General features: G+C 40.7%; 1 protein-coding gene across 1 annotated transcript; it reads left to right on the top strand.

The window, feature by feature from the left end:
• Positions 1-16,029: 16,029 nt before the first annotated feature.
• On the top strand, positions 16,030-19,106 carry LOC308080523 (ly6/PLAUR domain-containing protein 6-like; the record flags this gene model as incomplete). The annotated part of the gene is made up of 4 exons (XM_080422419.1): positions 16,030-16,147; positions 17,199-17,297; positions 17,905-18,035; positions 18,924-19,106. The coding sequence occupies 4 exons, from the start codon at positions 16,030-16,032 to the stop codon at positions 19,104-19,106; spliced, it is 531 nt and encodes a 176-aa protein (XP_080278545.1).
• Between the last annotated feature and the right edge of the window lie 715 nt (positions 19,107-19,821).

Raw genomic sequence — 19,821 nt, 5'->3', positions numbered from 1 at the left:
TGAATGACTGGCATTGAAATATATTAGAAAACTGAAAACAGAACATTTCAATGCAGAGGTAAACAGTGGGGAATTCCTTTCAACTTAGACGTTTGGATATATATTTGTTTTGTTCACTGCACCACAGAGAAGAAAAAGCAATTTGGTGTGCACTTTGATTCCACTTCTGACAGATATTACCATCATTTGTATCAATGTAACCCCCCCCCCCCCCCCCCCCCCGCTTGCTTGCTGATGACAGGCCATCTGAGGACTCTATATAAGTGTATGGTGTAAAGTTCAGATTGTCCTCAAGTAAATAGTGTGTTCCATTCCTGAGATCTTTTAAAATTTAAAAACAACAAATTAAGAAACAACATAATAGTGGTTTGTGCAGGTGAGATTTAGAAAACCCCAAGATTAAGCTGCTTAAGTTTTGACATGATCTTTTCTGACAACAAAAAAAACAACAGAGTAAGAGGATTATAAAAGCTCAAATGAAAATGCTCCAAATATGATATCTCGCTTGACAACTTCTCAGTGAAGATTTCTGCAACGACTTGTAAGCAGGCTATACGTTTTGTCATATGAAGACTCAAGTCAAATACTTTCTGTCATGTAAAATGTGTCATAACATTTAGGTGAATATTGGAGTCCAGTTCTTATTTTTCCACTTTATGCAGCACAAAGTTTGCATAAGACACTGTAAAGTACTACGTCAGGAGTATGTTGGGGAACCTGTGACTTTATTTGTAGCTCAGCTTGGTTCTAGGTTCTTTAAACAAGAACTTCGGCCGCGCTGCGCGCGGCCTCAGCTCTATCGCCCGCGCCCACATAGCACCTGCACCCACACAGCGATCTGTGCGTACAGTACTGTACGTACTGTACGTACTGTACCTGTACTGTACCTGTACTGTACGTACTGTACTGTACCTGTACTGTACTGTACTGTACTGTACGTACTGTACTGTACTGTACCTGTACTGTACCTGCACTGTACTGTACTGTACTGTACTGTACTGTACGTACTGTACTGTACTGTACGTACTGTACGTACTGTACTGTACTTGTACTGTACGGTACTGTACTGTACTGTACTGTACTGTACTGTACTGTACGTACTGTACTGTACGTACTGTTCTGTACTGTACCTGCACTGTACTGTACTGTACCTGCACGTACTGCACTGTACTGTACCTGTACTGTACTGTACTGTACGTACTGTACCTGTACTGTACTTGTACTGTACCTGTACTGTAGCTGCACTGTACTGTACTGTACTGTACTGTACTGTACTGTACTGTACTGTACTGTACTGTACTGTACTGTACTGCACTGTACTGTACCTGCACGTACTGCACTGTACTGTACCTGTACTGTACGTACTGTACTGTACTGTACTGTACTGTACTGTACTGTACTGTACGTACTGTACTGTACCTGTACTGTACGTACTGTACTGTCTGTACTGTACCTGTACTGTACCTGTACATACTGTACCTGTACTTGTACTGTACGTACTGTACTGTACCTGTACTGTGCTGTAACTGTACTGTACCTGTACGGTACGGTACGGTACGGTACGGTACTGTACTGTCCTGTACTGTACGTACTGTACTGTACTGTACGTACTGTACTGTACTGTACTGTACTGTACTGTACTGTACTGTACGGTCTGTACTGTACTGTACTGTCCTGTACCTCTATCTGTACCTGTACTGTACTGTACTGTACTGTACTGTACTGTCCTGTACCTCTACCTGTACTGTACTGTACTGTACTGTACTGTACTGTACCTGTACTGTACTGTACTGTACTGTACGGTCTGTACTGTACTGTCCTGTACCTCTACCTGTACTGTACTGTACCTGTACTGTACTGTACTGTACTGTCCTGTACCTCTACCTGTACTGTACTGTACCTGTACCTGTACTGTACTGTACTGTACTGTACTGTACTGTACTGTACTGTACTGTACTGTACCTGTACCTGTACTGTACTGTCCTGTACCTCTACCTGTACTGTACTGTACTGTACCTGTACCTGTACTGTACTGTACTGTACTGTACTGTACTGTACTGTACTGTACCTGTACTGTACTGTACTGTACTGTCCTGTACTGTACTGTCCTGTACCTCTACCTGTACTGTACTGTACCTGTACTGTACTGTACTGTACTGTACTGTACTGTACTGTACGGTCTGTACTGTACTGGGGGGGAGGGGGGGGAGCTGCATAGACCAAGGCAGCGCTTGTTTCTGTGTGCTCTGCAGGGGAACGAAGGTGCTGAGGTTTTGTGGCAGATGATGATGATTGGCTGTTAAAAGAACCCTCAGGAAGTAAATTGCAGCTGGCGAAGTGATTTGCATAAGTATTGGGGCATAATGCGTTTGTTATTGATTGTACATCCTGCAAGTACAGTAACGGTATGGGAAGCAGCTGTAAACACAGGCAGAATATTGAGGAATTTTGGGGGAAAATGTGGAGTTAGTTGGGCCATGTGTCTGCTCGGCCATGAGCCTCATACACTTGTGTACACTCCATGAGTGTGGCCGCCAATTATGGTAGCAGGATGTACCGACCCCTCACAATAATACATCTTTTTTTAAATGTATGTCCGTTTATAATCAGTTTATTTCATAATACTTTTAATGTTTTGTGTAATGGACTTTGAATTGTTGAAATGTGCTGTACAAATAAACTTGCCTTGCCTCGTAAGATTTTTGCAAGTGCTAATACCAAACAATCAGACAGACACCCTCCTTTTCACCATACTGTATAGCATGCTTATCTTGGCTCAGTACACAGTCAAAGTCATTCATTAGGACAGCTGACTAAATAAATCCTTTGGACTTCATTTAATTGAAGCCAGTGGTTCTTATCAATGTCCATTAAATTATTAGTTACAGTTATAGTTATGGTAAAGAGGGCATCTGGGAATCAGGAGGTCCCGGTTCACCCTCGGCCCCTATCCATGTGTCAAAGTGTCCCTGAGCAAGACACTAAACTGCTCCCCGGACGCTGTATTAATAGCGCCCACTGCTCCTAATGGTTTGGAAATGCAGAGGACAAATTTCACATATGTGCAAATGTACTGCGACAAAAATAACCCCTTTCCTTTTCTTTATTTCTTCAAGCAGTTATATCCAAAACATGATTAATAAATATTATGATCATTAGCAGAAAGTAGGCTACTTTTAATTGGAATGTATTTTTTTCCCCCTGTGCCCTCTACAACACATCACATCGTTGACCATAACATTCTCTGTCAGATCCCTCTATGGGTGAAAAACATGAATGAACTTGGGTTTACAGTAAAGATCCACTCACATACCAAACATTCAAGAGGATCGCTTTTTGCCACTTCAAACCACATCTTGAAGGGCTAAAGGACCCGTGTAAACTGTATTACACGGGTCATTTTGCACATTGTAGCCTAACCCATCACATAGATTTGTAGTGGCACAGTTGTCAGACTGCAAAACATGACTTCCATGAGGGTTCTGTAATTACATACAAAACATACAACCTATACTGTAACTAAACATAGGGTTGGTACTGCATAACATGCGCATGATGCATGTAACCTAGGCCTACAGTATATGAGATGGATGGATGGAGGGGTGGGTGGATTTACATCTATTTATCATAGTAAATAGATGTAAGTAATTCATCTAACTTAGCCTAACCATTCTGCAAGCCTATACCTGACAAGGACAAATCTAATTTCAAGCTATTTCTATATTAACATCAAATATCCTTTACATTTTATAATCATGTATGCTACAGTCAGTCACGGGTGATTGAACTGAATTGTTTGGACACATGCCTATCGAATGGGCGGTGCTCATTATGGGTGGGTAGGCTTAGGCTTAGGCTACATTCACATCATGCTTGGGGTGGGCAGAATGCTCCAACAGTACTAGTAACACAATTATAAGGTCTGAGAGGGGAAGTTTGCCACCGTAGGCCTATACAGCTCCAGACAACAGACGTGGAATACTTTTCTCTCATACGCAGTCTAGGTAAGTACATTTGAATATTTTGTAACTTTAGGTTGAGCTGTGCAAATAGGTCCTACAGTTGGTGAACATGAGATGAATAATGCATGTCATAAGAGGTTGAAACTATTGCTGCAGGATATTTAAGAGGGAAATTAGGGTAGCAAATAAAAACATAGCCTATTTTAGAAAATGACTTGCTTCAGAGCTAGATTAATGAAGTTTGCTACAATTATAACAAAATCCCTGCTCAACCCCTTAACAATAAAACTTCTATTTCAATAACCTTCAGGGCTCTACTACATTATACACTCCTTCCTAATTAACCCAGTGTAGAAAATGTGTTTTTTTTTCCTGCTCAGTAGTGCTTGTACCTGCATTAATTTGTTGAGTGTTTGGTTCGTTAATTGGTTGGTTATGTTAATTGGTTGATTAGGTTCACTGGTTAGGTGCTGAAAATGATATTGTTTGGTTAAGTTGCACATCTAGCAATGAGCATTAACAATGGTAAAAACACACAAAAAAACGACCTTTAATTAGTTTGTTGGGTTAATTGGTTGGTTAACATCTGTGACTTGCTTTCTTCATACCTCAGATCATAGGGAATAGAGCAGAATGAAGTTTGACAAGAAATTAATTCTGTCACAACAGGTTGTGATCAAGCAACCCCCTTGTTCTAAACACGCACGCGCACACACACACACACACTGGCTCTGCATCCTGCTCATCCAATAATTAGTTTGAATGTGGCAGAAGCTCCAAAGAGCTACAGCAACAGCACACTGCAAAATCCTTACTGCCAACTTTGAGAGGATAAAAAATGGACCCTCTCAGAATTAAAATAACAAGTGTGCAGTCTTAATAGTGGAGCACATATTCATTATCCCATAAGAAAAACAATACCATCAAACAACTCACTTCTACTACAACGTCCTACTATACCATCTAAACATACATTTACGTTTAAAGGCAAAACAAAAACAACATAATTGTCACTATTTCGCATTTCAATTGACACAAATACAAGCATATAATCAAAACATCTGATCAATATATTATCATACAAATCAGAAGAGCAGAAGGGACTGAAAACCCTCTGTCCTTCAGATTAGACCTGCTGCGTGGCCTTTATACTGGGACTCCTGGATTGGTTGCTATTGACTGAACGCTGTGTGGGATAAAAAACCTCCACAGCTGCAACAGGGAGGCATTGTGCCATCTGTAATCCCTACCCTGCCACCCCTTCTCAGCCCGCGGCAAATTGAACCATAGTCAAGAATCAGCATTCAGCATCTATTAAACCGCCCAAGTACGAGAGCTGATCTCAAGTGCTGCTCCTTTTGATGTACTGTATGTCATTACAGTCCTATGGCATGTGATAATCCGAGCGTTCCTGCACAGAGGAACTTGAACTTGCATGTGCATGGCTTAAAACATTTTACATCCTTAATAATTTGCTGTTATTGAACCCGGCCCATTACAATGGACACGATTCAACTGTCCCCATACCGATCCCCTATCATCCCCTACATATCCCTGGAATTAGAGGTGGATCAGCAGGAGGACGGAGTTCCAGTGATTCCACTTGCACCGTGTGTGCAAAAGGCCTAGCAGAAAAGGAATGTCAAGGGGCTGTCTCTGTGTTTATCAGTTGAGTCCACTCTACTCTCCAGGTTCTTAAGGTCTGAAGAGATATGGTTACTAGTGTCGGTGCAGCAGTGTCAGCACTTCCACAAAAAACTTCCTGTTGGGTGTGTTATCACTCTTTAACAAGTGGCTGAAAGATTAAGCAGCGCGCTGACCCATTGGGCTGCGTGAACTGCACATCAGGCAAGTGAATGAAGCTTGAATATTCACCTCAGAGCGTGCCCTGCTTAACACTCACCCAATAAAATCTATCTTTACCGTTTACCCACTGCTCTTAAGCAATTGCTGGTTATGCGTCTTGCTCAAGCCGGCTTCTAATATCTAGCTTCTATGCAATGGTGCTCAACCTTTTTTATTTCAGTTTGTACACTCCCAGAGTTACAGACATGTAAATAGGCGGGTGCAGATATGGTTTGACCCAAAAAAATTTGGAACAAAAGGTTTCTCAATGGTTTATTGTAGTATCAGGTGTACTTAATAACATATCAAAAGTCTACCAAAATCGGACCAATAGAAATGTAAAATTTTCAAGATGGCCACCGCCAGTTCCTTAAAAGACCATTACTCCTCCATTATTTATCCTAGGCAAGTAATTTTGGTGTCTAACCCTATGTTTTGGTGATCTAGGAATCCAATTAGCTTATATAAATTATAGTGAAGTGATTATAAGTACAATTATGTATTGATAAGTACAATTATGTATTAAAAAATTGGTTATAAGGGTATTTATGTAAAGAATTAAGAAACTTGTCGTGACATAATGCCCAGCATTGGTGATTTTACTTATAATTCAAATTCTGTTGAAGCTTTCAACAATTTATTTTGGGAATAAATGCATTATTACTGCGTGGTACTGTGAAATTAGTCAAAACAGGGCCGCCGCGTGAAGGCTCAGTACCGCTAAACCCTATTTTTTTTAAAAACTTTTTTCTTTCATGCTTTTGTATTGTACTTAGAAGTTCTGCCCGCTACGCGGGCAGAATTCTAGTACCCCCCCTAACCCCCCCAAAGAAAATGTCGTTTGGGGGTACAAAATCATGGGATAAAAAAATAAAAAATAAAAAAGTACTGTACTGTACTGTACTGTACGGTCTGTACTGTACGGTCTGTACTGTACTGTACTGTACTGTACTGTACTGTACGGTCTCTACTGTACTGTACGGTCTGTACTGTACTGTACGGTCTCTACTGTACTGTACTGTACTGTACTGTACTGTACGGTCTGTACTGTACTGTACTGTACGGTCTGTACTGTACTGTACTGTACTGTACGGTCTGTACTGTACTGTACGGTCTGTACTGTACTGTACTGTACTGTCTGTACTGTACTGTACTGTACTGTACGTACTGTACTGTACTGTACGTACTGTACTGTACTGTACTGTACTGTACTGTACTGTACTGTACTGTACGGTCTGTACTGTACTGTACTGTACTGTACTGTACTGTACTGTACTGTACGGTCTGTACTGTACTGTACTGTACTGTACTGTACTGTACGGTCTGTACTGTACTGTACTGTACGGTCTGTACTGTACTGTACTGTACTGTCTGTACTGTACTGTACTGTCTGTCTGTACTGTACTGTACTGTACTGTACGGTCTGTACTGTACTGTACTGTACTGTACTGTACTGTACTGTACTGTACTGTACTGTACGGTCTGTACTGTACTGTACTGTACGGTCTGTACTGTACTGTACTGTACGGTCTGTACTGTACTGTACTGTACGGTCTGTACTGTACTGTACTGTACAAAGCGCAAAACGAAAGCGAAACCTAACTGCAGCATGCAAACCGAAAGCGAAACCTAACTGCATCATGCAAACCAAAAGCGAAACCTAACATGCAACTGACACCGGTGACTGATTTTTTTCCCGCTTTCAGCCAGTCTGCGGATTGTAGTATAGATATTGTTTTTGTATTTTTCTCACAATTCAGTCCGTATTGTCTGCTACTACACCGTTATGTTTGGCAAGCAGTTTTGCAATTACAGTAGACCATATGCAGGAGGCTTTCTGGGGCAGCAGTTTTATTGGTCATAACTGGCACAAAGTGATTGTCCTCCAATCTCCATCCCCAATCCACCGGATTCATGTCACTCTCCATTTCAGTCCACACCATGATCTGGTAATAAACTCTTTGGCAGTGATATTTAGTCAAGGACTCTGTTGGAGGGAGATGTTCTGGGTTGACAAATGATTTGGCAGACACAATTTTCTTGCTAAGAAGTTTGTAGCGCAAAGATGAAAGTGAATCTGTATTCTTGCCACCAAACATAACTGCCATTGCCTTGCTCCCAAGGTCCTCTACCACATTTTTTGCTTGATTTGGGAGCAGATTTGGGAGCAGAAACCCATTCACCATATTGGTGTATGGTAAAGTCAGCATAGGACTGTGCAATGACACCATAACTGTCACCCATTTTCCATGGCAAGCGATGAATCAGGGAGCCACCATCAAGGACATACTGTTCAGTTGGTGGGATAGAATCCAGTATAGTTTTCTTTGATTCCTCGCTTGACAGTTCAGTCACTGCCTGAGCTAGTTGGGGTTTGTCAGCCTTACGGAATATTTATTTGGCTTCAAACAGGGCTGCAGGGAATGGGCTGAGCTCATAGGTCATTACATCTTCCAGTGAAAGGTCTCCGGTTTTTGACATAATCAGAAATCGTTGGAACAACAGACCAGGATCAATGGTTCGGTCTTTGGTAACTTTGATGCTAGACTCATCTGCAAGGGTTTTTGCCCGGTCTTTGCGTTTGAATGAGATCCCAAAAATGGGCTTTCCAACATTTTTTTCAATGAACTCATTCCCAACAGTCTCAAACTCATGAATATTCACGTCTTCTTTGGCGACTACACCAGTCACAATGTTTCTCAGAGATGGGTCTAGAGAGAATGGTTTAAAAGTGCCCCGTTTTTCTTTGATCTTTTCCTGGTCAGCGTGATCTCGTTTCATCCTGGAATCTGTGGATTCTCTGTGTTGCTCACTGGTCGTGTAGATGAGATCATTGAATTCCTGCATGGCATTGTTGTACTAGTTAACTTGAAATGGGAGACCATTTCAAAGGGTTTTAATAGAGTCACAAACTAAATATTGGAATTCACAATTATCTAATTGTATCTCTGCAATTTGGACAAGTCCAATGGATTCCTAGGCCCCAAAAACATACGGTTAGACACAAAAAGTACTTGTCTAGGATAAATAATGAAGGAGTTAGGCTGTTTTAATGATTTTTTGGGCATCGTGGACGCCATCTTGAAAATAACACCTTTCCAGTGATCAAACTTTGGTAGACTTTTAGTATGTTATTCAGGACACCACATACTACAGAAAACAGTTGAGAAACCTTTTGTTCCAATTTTTTTTGGGTAAGGTGCTTTTTTTTCATATATGCACCCGCCTAAAAAGGGTCCCCTCAAGGAACCCTGTGGCGTCCCGGACCCCACTTTGAGATCCATGTAGAGGAATAGAGTCTATCGGCTCTAATAATGGGAAAAGCATTATCCTATTAAAATGAGACCACATTAGATTTAGAGACGGTGCACGTCGGTTTGTGGCAAAGTGTATAATTACGTTTTGGGGCTGTGTTCCCAAAAGCCATGACGGCTAACACTTGCCTAGTCTCACGTGGTCATAATTTCTAGTCATGGATGGTCTGAATCACAAGACAGCATATCCAGGTTTTACCAGAGAAAAAGTACAGGTAAGCCTCTGATTGGCTGGGCAGTAACGGAAGTCTGTGGTTGGTATGGATGCCTGTGTTTGGACAATTCATATATCTGTCACTTCTTTTTTTGTCTGAGGGGGTGGTCCTTAACCACTTTTCAATAATTGTGTCCCAGATGTTATACATGCATCTAATTATCTGGCTACTGTGAGACTAACACTCGTCTAGCTCAAAGATGTGCACCACCAGTTCTACATTTCATCTTCTCCATCCCTGATCAGATTACATACAGGCATGTGAAGCTCAAGTTATTACAGTTGACTTAAAGCCCTCATCTCCGCTTAAGTTCTGTTACAGTGAGATGGATCCTTTCTTTAATTCTTTCTTTCCACACAAAGCAGTACTTAATTTTTTAGATGACAGGTTAGTTATTTTGTTGAAAGAAGTCTAAGTATCACATCAGTCAAGCAAAATCCCAAATCCTCACCATTACCTCTGCAGCGTAAAGAGGACAACCTTTCTGACAAGATCCTGTGGTGAGTGGGATTTAATGCTGTTTTGTCCTCTGACTGTAATCTCCTGCATTTATCATGGTCCAGCAAAATATACAACATCTCCATGTGAAACCTTTTCAAAATAATTCTGTTTTTAGGTGATGTGAAATACATTTAGCTGTGTATACCTGTGTAGCCGTGTGTACTTGATGTAAATGTACTGTGGGTATTTCTTATAGTTTTGACAGTTATACATCCTGATGTAGGGTGGCTACTGTTCTACAAGTAGTGCTGTGTTTCATTGTGTCATCCATTGTGTACTGTGCACAGCATACAGTGCAGTGGGCAGTGGCTCCCATCTCTGGCCCTGGGGACCCATAACATTCTATCCCACCGGGTGTTCTAGGTTTACATTTGTCCCTGGTAGAGCTGTTGAAATGAGAACAATTGGACCTCAAATCTCTCCTCTGTGAAGATGAACAATGATTAGTGGTAGGGTGCCAAAGCACATTTGGCGTATGAGTCTGGGCAGATGTAAGCAAGATGCATAAGTATTTGTGCATGTGAATGTTTTAGTGGCCGTGCATGTGAGCGTTTGAGTTAGGATGTGTTTTCTGCCACCTCCCCCATCAACATGGGCTGCATTGTGTATCCTATACCCAACAATTAGCCTACCTGTAATTTCCTGTCATACAAGATCAAAAGAAAAAGATCAACCTCACATATAGAGTTACTACTTTTGGCCTTTTTTATTCAAACAAACCCCACGGGCCCAGTTTATAAGGAATGCAATTTTCAAGGCAATTTTGGGTCGATGACAGATGAGTTTATTGTTGAGTGGAAAAAGCAATGTAAAAATGCCCAGGGTTCCACCCAAAGCCATCTCATAATGGCCAAGATTCTTTTAAATAATTACCACAGTGTTTTTGCACATGGGACAGGAGAATGCGGCGTGCTTGAGTAAAATGAAACACCAATTCATTATGCTCTTTTTTTTCAGCTAGGTTAACAATAATGGATCTACTGGCAATTGTGTGAGGTCCAGCATAGCTGTTAAATTGTAACAGGGAAAGTGCTGCAGTTGCATGCAAATGCACCTACGTCGATAATTTTGTTAATGATGGTATGGAAACTTTTCTCCTTGAGATAGTTTGGACAGTAATGCTCAATTTACACTCATACGCCGGAAACAGCCGATCGCATTGTGATGCATTGTGTTCTTGTAGATTGGCTATGTTCGGCGTGCAACAAAATATTATTCTGGTTTAAAAGAACCACTAAATATTAAACAGATAGAAAGCCATCAAACCATCAAAACCTGGGTTTTGTTGATGGCATGTGGTACAGAGCTTGTAAGGACAAGATTCAGTAACCACAATCAAATCCATAGGTAGATGTTTTAAAAATGTTACATTGAGCAACTGTGGGCAATCTGTCTGATGGAAGTAAAATATTTACTATCATGATACAGTCTAGATCTGATCATGACACACTTGTGCTAGCCTACTTTAAGCATAGAAATTTAAAACTATAGAATAGACCCTTCCTCAGTCTCTCCCCTTCCATTCATTGCAATGCCATGCTTCTTCTGTGTCAAATGTGCAAAGGAAATAAGTCTATGGGGTGTTTGTTCGATGCAGATCACATCATCACGTTCTGTCGCCATAGCAATAAGCCTCATCAAGTACCCCAGCAAAGTAGGGCGTTGTGAAGAGGAACTAGGGCACTTATAACCTTGGCTGTACCTATACTTTTATATCTATGATTTTCAGTATAGTTAACATGAACTCTAGCATCCTTATTCTGGAGCGAACATTCTGAGAGAATAGCAGACAGAGGCTCCCAAGGTAGCCCATTGCAACACGTTGTGAGCTTGTAGATGGGCTATTTTCCGCAAAAAAATATAGGGGAAAAAGTATAGAGCCCTTGGGGACCTCGTCAATATATATACTGTAGGACTAAAGAGGTTCAGACAGTCTATTGGGTGAGGCCAAAGAAATATTTCTACCTTTGGTAGAGTGCTATTCTTTAAAGGAAAAATCCTACTGCTGTGCCTTTGACCTGTAAGTGCACTGTGCTGTACATACCAGTCTGGTGTGGTTGCTTTTTTAATTGGAGCGTGCGTAATGCAAAGAAAACATGCATTTTCATCCTTACAGCTAGCACATGGGCCTCGGGGTGTGTGGAATACAATCCAATTAAAATAGAATTAGGTAGGTCAATCTACACGTAAACTTATTTGATGTTACATAATTCTACTCTACTCTCTCAATTCATGTGCAAAACCAGGCCACTTAGAGCTTAGTAATCCCAGAGGATCTGTCGTTAGCCAGGCCTATAGATGCAAACTAGGAAATTAATTGAATCAAGGACTTTCATTCAAACCATAGATTAATGGATGTTAAAGCAGGCTTAAAAAATACTCTGCACTAATGGAGAGGAAAGGAGAGGAGAGGAGAGGAGGGGAGAGGAGAGGAGAGGAGACCAACAATTCACAGGGAATATTTTGATCATAGGGCAAACAATCGTGTGGGGGATTGCATAGAAGCTAATAAGGCTCGCAATATTCCATCACTGCACTTATAAAAACAGGCCAGATTCAGTTCCGTCATTGACAGTGGAAGGGTATTATTTAATTGCGCTCTCAAAACTGAGCTCTTGTCATTTTTGGATAGCAGAAATCCTCCAATAATTTACTGAATATTTTGCATAAATATAGGGTTGTCATAACATTATGTTTAAACCAGAAACCTCTCAGTTATTCCTCTATATTCCTCCTACTATATGTACTGTATCCCTTAGCTTTAAGTCATGCTCATGCAGGAAGAAAAATAAGTGATTTCCTCTATAGTATGCTGATTCAGAACACAGTTGTGAAAACAGACCTTTCAGAGTTCTAATTTTCAAACTCCTCTCTACCCACTTAGCTAAGGCCGCACCAAACATTGATCCATACTAAGGTATAATCGGGTTTCTTGTATCCTCTATTAAAGTTTTAAGACAATGTCCTGAAATCGTTAGTGTAATCTGTACTATCTTGAAGGTGGGATAGGCCTATTCTCTCCATCCACAGCCAAAACTTCTGTTTTAAATGATCCTTAACCATTTCATATTTCTCCTCGCCATGTTGAACTTTGGTAGAACCTTGGGTTGAATAACTACCTGGCCATGATGTGAAGTCTATACTGTGTATATTGTCCATCATCTTTATCTGGTGATTATGTGCTCTGTGACCGAGGGACCTTGAAGTATTATTTCCATTCACCCTCACTGTATGATGAAACGGGTCTTAAAATCCCACAAATGAGTTCATACAAACAAAGCAGATTCTGAAAACAGTAAGCCTGTTTAATTTCTATATCCAATGTACTCTAATGTGCAAATGTACTCCATATGTGCTCTAATGTGCCCCACTGTTTTACTCGTTAGAGTGATGTTTGTCAGACATCAACCACTTAAAATATACTTAGTAAACGTAATACTTAGTTGACTGAGGTCGGCTCTGTACTTGGTCCGCTCTTTTTTCCCTGTGCACCAAATCTCTTTGCCAAAAATAGCTACAAGCTTATAACACGTAGCTTTGCGAGTTTGTAGATCTGCTATTTTCACCCCAGTATAGGGATGCTATAGGGTTCATGTGGCTAATAAGTAAGTCCATTTTGAATGACCAAAACCTGAATCAATAACCTATTTTCACACATTTCCTATGCCTATTCTTAAACAACAGAAGCACCCGCACACTGTTTGACCTTCACAGTACAAGAAGAACTTCATTAGAGGCAACGTTTCGGTCACCAAGACTTTCTTCAAGCATGCTTGAAGAAAAGTTCTTCTCTTGTACTGTGCAAGTCGGGCAGAGTGCTGGCGCTTTTGTTGTTTTTCGTTCATAGTGTGCTTCACCTACGCACCTGTCACAAAGATAGGTGTGTAATATTTCAACACTAGAGATCTTTTCTTTTTAATGAAGACTAACTGCTATACCTTCACAGTAGAAGATTTTGGTAACACTTCAGACGGACATCCTATTAACAAGCATTAATAAGATACTTATGAGTCCTTATAAGATGCTTATTAACCATACATCATTGCTATCACAACAGTACGCCAACTCATATCTTCACCATTTCGTTTTCTCAGCAGCACGATTCACATTTTCTTCTGCTTGACAGTACCATCAGAAACAATAGGCCCGTATAAATGCCTACACATTGAAAACACAGCTGAGTCTGTGATTCCAGGGTCATGGGCAATAGATGCCCTCTCCGCTGCTCCCATACTCCAGCACTGGGGGTCACATTTATGGGGCAGCGGCTCTATATAGACCATAAATGAAGCACCAGCGTGGAAGCAAAGTGGGTCTTTACAGAACTGACATTGTCCCCTAACCTAAAGGTTGATGGAGTCACAAGAACTGTGACATCAGCCAATGTGAGTTTACTTTCCACATGAATTAAGTATGTTGTGAGAAAGAGGGGTGAATGAAGAAAAGAAAACAAATTGACCTATACCCCCAGGGCAAAGGAGGCTCCTACAGAAAATGAATAGTGCTTTATGTTCAGGCACAACATGTCTGTGTGTATGCAAGGCTCATGGTTGAATAAAGGAGTCGAAGCCAGAGATTATTAATCTATACACTTTGCGATTTGACATTGTGTAAATTTAATCGTGAGGATTACAGAATGTCTTCTGTTGTGATGAGGCCTGGGCTTTGGTGGCAGAGCGCCCAAAACTCTGCAGCGGGCTGCCAAATTAGCTCAGAACCAAATCTGTGTTACTTTTTTTTTAAATCATTTCTCAAAACACACCTGTGTACGAATGTTTCTTTTTGAATAGAAGTAGAATATAAATATAATGTACAGTTTTGGCACCTTTTTATTGCTCGTTATTCTTCATTTTGCAATAATAATTGTTTGTATTCATTATTAATTACAGCCTATATGAGTTTCCTCATGACCTTTAGATAAGGAAGTGAGCTCACAGCATGACTACAAGTACACAGCAGATCACCTTTACATGGGTTTATACCTCCCTACGGGCTTGTAGCCTGGTCCCATAGTTCTGGCTTGCCAGCTGACCGCTAGCTACAGTATAGTGTAAAAATGGACCTCCACTTTTTATTATAAAATATTTCATAATGGCAGTTTTTTTTTCTTCTTTTATTACATTACGTATTTAAAACATGTTTGTTTCATTATTATTCATAATGACAGCCTGGCAAGAGGCACAGTAGCTGACCTATCCTCGCTTTTGGAACCAAAGGTTACTGGACATTCAACACGTTTACAAACACACATTAGAATAGATATACCAGTCCACGTAAGAGCAGTGAACAAGGAAAAACTGCTTTCATGTATTATGCTCCACACAAATGGAACAAACTTCAGGACTCTCTGAAACTGGTGCGATTGGTCTCAATAGAGACATTCAGGGTGCTTCTTGAGGACAAACTACATAGTGACTGCACCCGTTTCATGTAACACTATGTTTATTTGCATCTGTGACATTGTAATGTGATTCAAATGTTTGTTATTGTTTCTCATTATGTACAGTATGTATTTTATATGTTGTTATCAGGGCGTCCTTGAAAAAGAGAGCTTGCTCTCAATGGGCTTCCCTTAATAAATAAAGGAAAAAGAAAAAGAAAGAAAGGTGCAATAAGATAAGATAAACCTTACTTCAATGATCCGCAGAGGGAGATTCAGGTGTCATAGCAGCAACAGCAGTAAGAGTGAAACACAGGAGAGGTACAAATAAGAGTAAAAGTGAAAAACAAAAACAAAGTAAATGAGAATAAAATATAATAAAATAGTGACTTAGATTTATATGAATAAATACACATCTACAATATCACCAATGAATATTGAAAATATGTACAACAATGAATATACGTACGTACAGTTCATCAACAATGAATGAAATGTATATATTATGTACTATCAACAATGAATATAAGAAAGTATTAAATATAATAAAAGTGGTTAAGTGTGTCTGCGGGTTTTATAAATATTGAACCTATGAAAGGTATTACCAAGAGATTGTGACTATGCTTGAAATAAAAATAAATAAAAACAATTACATGTTATAAAATCTAATATAACAAGACACAACACAATGCACACCTACACAGGGTTGCAAATAGATTCCAGAAAAACTCCCACAGCTGACCTGTACCTTCTGTCTCCACAGTGTCCCACTGACCAATCAGGTACCTGCATGTGGAGTTTCTGGGAGAACGATGGAGCCCTGGCCAATGGTGGCCTGGGTCCTACTGCTGACCAGCATTGCTGATTGGCTGAAAATGGCCCAATCACGGGACTTCACCACAAAGGACATTGTCGCCCTGCATCCATCAAGTAAGTAACAGTTTAGAAAAGAGATTAGTTTGTTTAAGGCCAAAATGTCAACACTGCACACAAGATAACTGATAATCAAATTGCAGGAGGAAACCTACTGATGTTGGTGACTCCATGGCACTTTCAGATAGCAACAACTTTTGCAACAAACAGATGCACGTGCACGCATGTGTACATACTGTGTACATACACACACACAAACACTTGCACACCGCTTTGGGGTCCATCCCTACCCACACATCCAAAAATATAGTCATTGTATATGTGCATGCACAACACATTGCACACACACACACACACACACACACACACAGTTATGTAAGATGGGTGATCGAGACAGAGAGACAAGTGCACGGCGTGCACATGCATGCATATAAACACACCCACGTGGGTGTGTTTGACGTGAACTAATCTCTCTTTATTTGACGATGGGTTCCCAGATTGGACGTGAACTGGAGTTGTCCTCTGTGTACCATTCCTACCGTGACTAACAACACGCTTTGTCTTATGTGAAGTGTGTCTGACCCTGGGACCTGTAGCTGTCTCGCCTGACCGCCGGTCTGATTCCCACTACATAATCCTTGCCAATGGGAAAGCTTAACAACTCCGTGTTGGATGACCGCAGATGGTCCCCGGTGCGTCAGTGCAGTCTATTGGTGCACTTGACGTTATGTGTTCCCTTTGGAGAACATTAGCATATTATCATTATGTGAGAACTTGGTCAATCGAGGTCGTCACTTGGGTAAATAATGCAGATATAATTGTTCAATTTGCGTCCCCTTTGACTCAGTCTGTTACTTACTGTAGGTCGGGGGGGGCTCCATATGGTGCTTAAAAAAGTTCCATATGGAATCATAAAGAGCCAAATAAAATATCTCCATATACTGTTCAGGAAAGAATAACAATAAACTATAAAGGACTAAATGCAATGCTACCACTGAGTTTATAACAATATTGCCTTTACACAAAGATCCCCAAAATAGCACCATACAGCAGGTGAATGTATTCTATAGTGCGGTTGTCTCAGTGTGTCTCTGGCTGTGCTCCACAGCCACACCTCATCCTGGTGGGTTTAAATGCTTCACGTGTCAAGATGCTGCAGACAACTATGAGTGTAATCGCTGGGCACCGGACACATACTGCCCAAAAGGTACTTACTTACAGACTTAATATTTCTCACATTTATCATGTTTCCTTTGCACTGCATGTGCCAGTGAAGGGACAGTAGACTATGCAATTTTAATGACTTAACTTCAAGCTAACGCAATATTTTCTATGAAGGCACATCAAGGTGGCAGTGGCAGGTGTCTTTCCCCTAGATTTATTTCATAGCAGTATAAGACTGTGGTTACATCTCTGTGACAGAAACTCCCCATGACAATAATACTGATAAAACACAAATTGAACGCAAAACTGAATGACCAGTTTCAGTTTAGCTTACTTTGTCTACAGTACCCTCAATTAAAAAAAAAACACAAACAAAGACAGGGTGTGCATGGAGATTATAGGGTGGCGGTGTCTCTGGACTAAATGTGACTGTAATGGTACAGGAAACCATACAGTACATGCTACTCCACGGCACTATCAATGCTGCCTGTTCCAGTGATTTAAGAAACCATATGGGGTAAAAAGAACATATAAAATGGTTCCACAAAGAATATACAGGGGCCATTTACTGAAACAGACAGAGTTCCATGTACTGTAGAAGAACACATTTGAGAGAGTGAACCACAATGTGTATTTGATATCTCTTGCAGGGACCAGTTACTGTTACACCTTGCATGTGATGGATATAGTTGGGGACAGCGTGTCTGTGACCAAGCGCTGTGTTGCCCTGAAGGACTGTCGGCTCACTGGATGTACCAACACCACTGAACACGGCTACCAGGTACAACCGATGCCATTTGGGATTGGTTTAAAAACAGTTAACGGTGTGGCTCTGCTGGAGTCTATAAAAGGAGATAATCTCGCAAACCGCTGGACCGATCAGCACAAGATTTCTTGTTCACATTTCCAGATACTAGTACGTCACATATTCAAATATTTAACTTACATTTTATAATGGAAGACAATGGGGCTCTGATCGGGCTGAAATCATACCCAAATTTGGAGTCATACGTCATAGATATGTCATGATGGTCATGATAAATCTGAGATCCACATTGGATCCACCTGAGTTGATTTCTTTTGACAGCTAAACATAATATATTTATTTAGGCCTAATGGTGAGAACTAGCTATAGATAGTTTGTAAAGGGCTAGTTCCTTACTCCCGAAAGATTCCAATGACATAACATAGCAACATAACATTAGCTGCACAGTTTATTGTCTGCATTACCATGGAAATATGTTATTTCTGTTTGGTGGAGTGATTAATCTGTACAGTAGGTGTTCTTCCTGCTACACTCTAGGCCTGTTGCATCTCCCCACCGGTGCCCAGTGATATTTACAGGGATTATGAGCAATGTGTTATATTGTGATTTGAGCACAGCTGGATAGACTATTTCGAGCAATCAAAATGCTTATACCCATTGTATAAAGCCCGATTTGTATAAAAAAGACCATCCGCTGTACAAGTTCAGAACGCATCGCAGCCTGACGCGTCGTGAGCTTGTAGATCTATTTTCAGTGCGCGTCTCGATGCGCAACCAATAAATCAGTCATAACACGCCACTGATGATACCGGACATCTTACGTATCACTATTCACATTTTCTATTCCTTTTCTAACTCTAACCCAACTTTTAAACGTAATGTTAAAAACTTTTTTGAACCCAGGTCTGCACTTCCTGTTGTGAAGGCAACATCTGTAACCTGCGGGCGCCGCGAAACCAGAGAAGCGCCGTGTTCTCCACCAGCTCACCTCTGGTCAGCTCCTCTTGGCGCTCCGACACCAGGCGGCTATTTCCTGAAACCTTCAGCTATGTCATCATTGGTGTCATCGCGGCGAGGCACGCATGACAGTAAAGGACAGACTTTGCAGTAAATAAACATAGACAATATGTAAGGGCAAACTGGCTGCTGTGGTCAATGGGCACTACACTGAGGACATTTTCTAAGGGCAAGATGTTTGGGCTAGGGCTGAAAGCAGATGTTACTGATTATAGATTGTTAGTAAATGTGGAGCTGAAAGTTGGGAACTGAAGAAGGATGATGTTTCTGCCGGCATTTAAAGCATAACACTACTAAGTGGAGTCCCAAATGTGTTTTTTGTTGTCAAATGTTTTCTGGCACTCATTATATTGTCCTGCCAACCATCTGGCAATTATTGCAGGCTGTGGGCAAACATTACTAGTGTCTGCTTTTCAGTGTACTGAAATGATAGGCTATATTTTGAATACACTGACTCGAATAAAAAGAACAAAATTTAAATATAGAAGAAAGTACACATTATAACAGTTTTTCCACAAAAACGAGTAGCATACATTAAAACATGCCTGTGTATGGCTTATGTCCATCCTGGTTTTGTTAAGTACACTTTCGATGGACACTTTCCAGAAAGGTTGTGCATTCTTCAGCCTTCCCATAATGTACTGCAACCTGAACAGGCTACCAGGTACTGGTAGGCAAACCGGGCATAATTCTTCAATGGCAAAATCTATTAACACACATCTGCTGTATGGTAGCAAATTGTCAAAGGTTAGTGTGGTGTCGTTTTATGCACTGGGCAAACGTC

This window comes from Gymnoscopelus braueri (assembly GCF_963280865.1).
Source record: "Gymnoscopelus braueri genome assembly, chromosome: 24".
Lineage (NCBI taxonomy): Eukaryota > Metazoa > Chordata > Actinopteri > Myctophiformes > Myctophidae > Gymnoscopelus > Gymnoscopelus braueri.
Note: the sequence above shows the minus strand (reverse complement) of the source record. Positions and strands in the feature narration are given on the sequence as shown.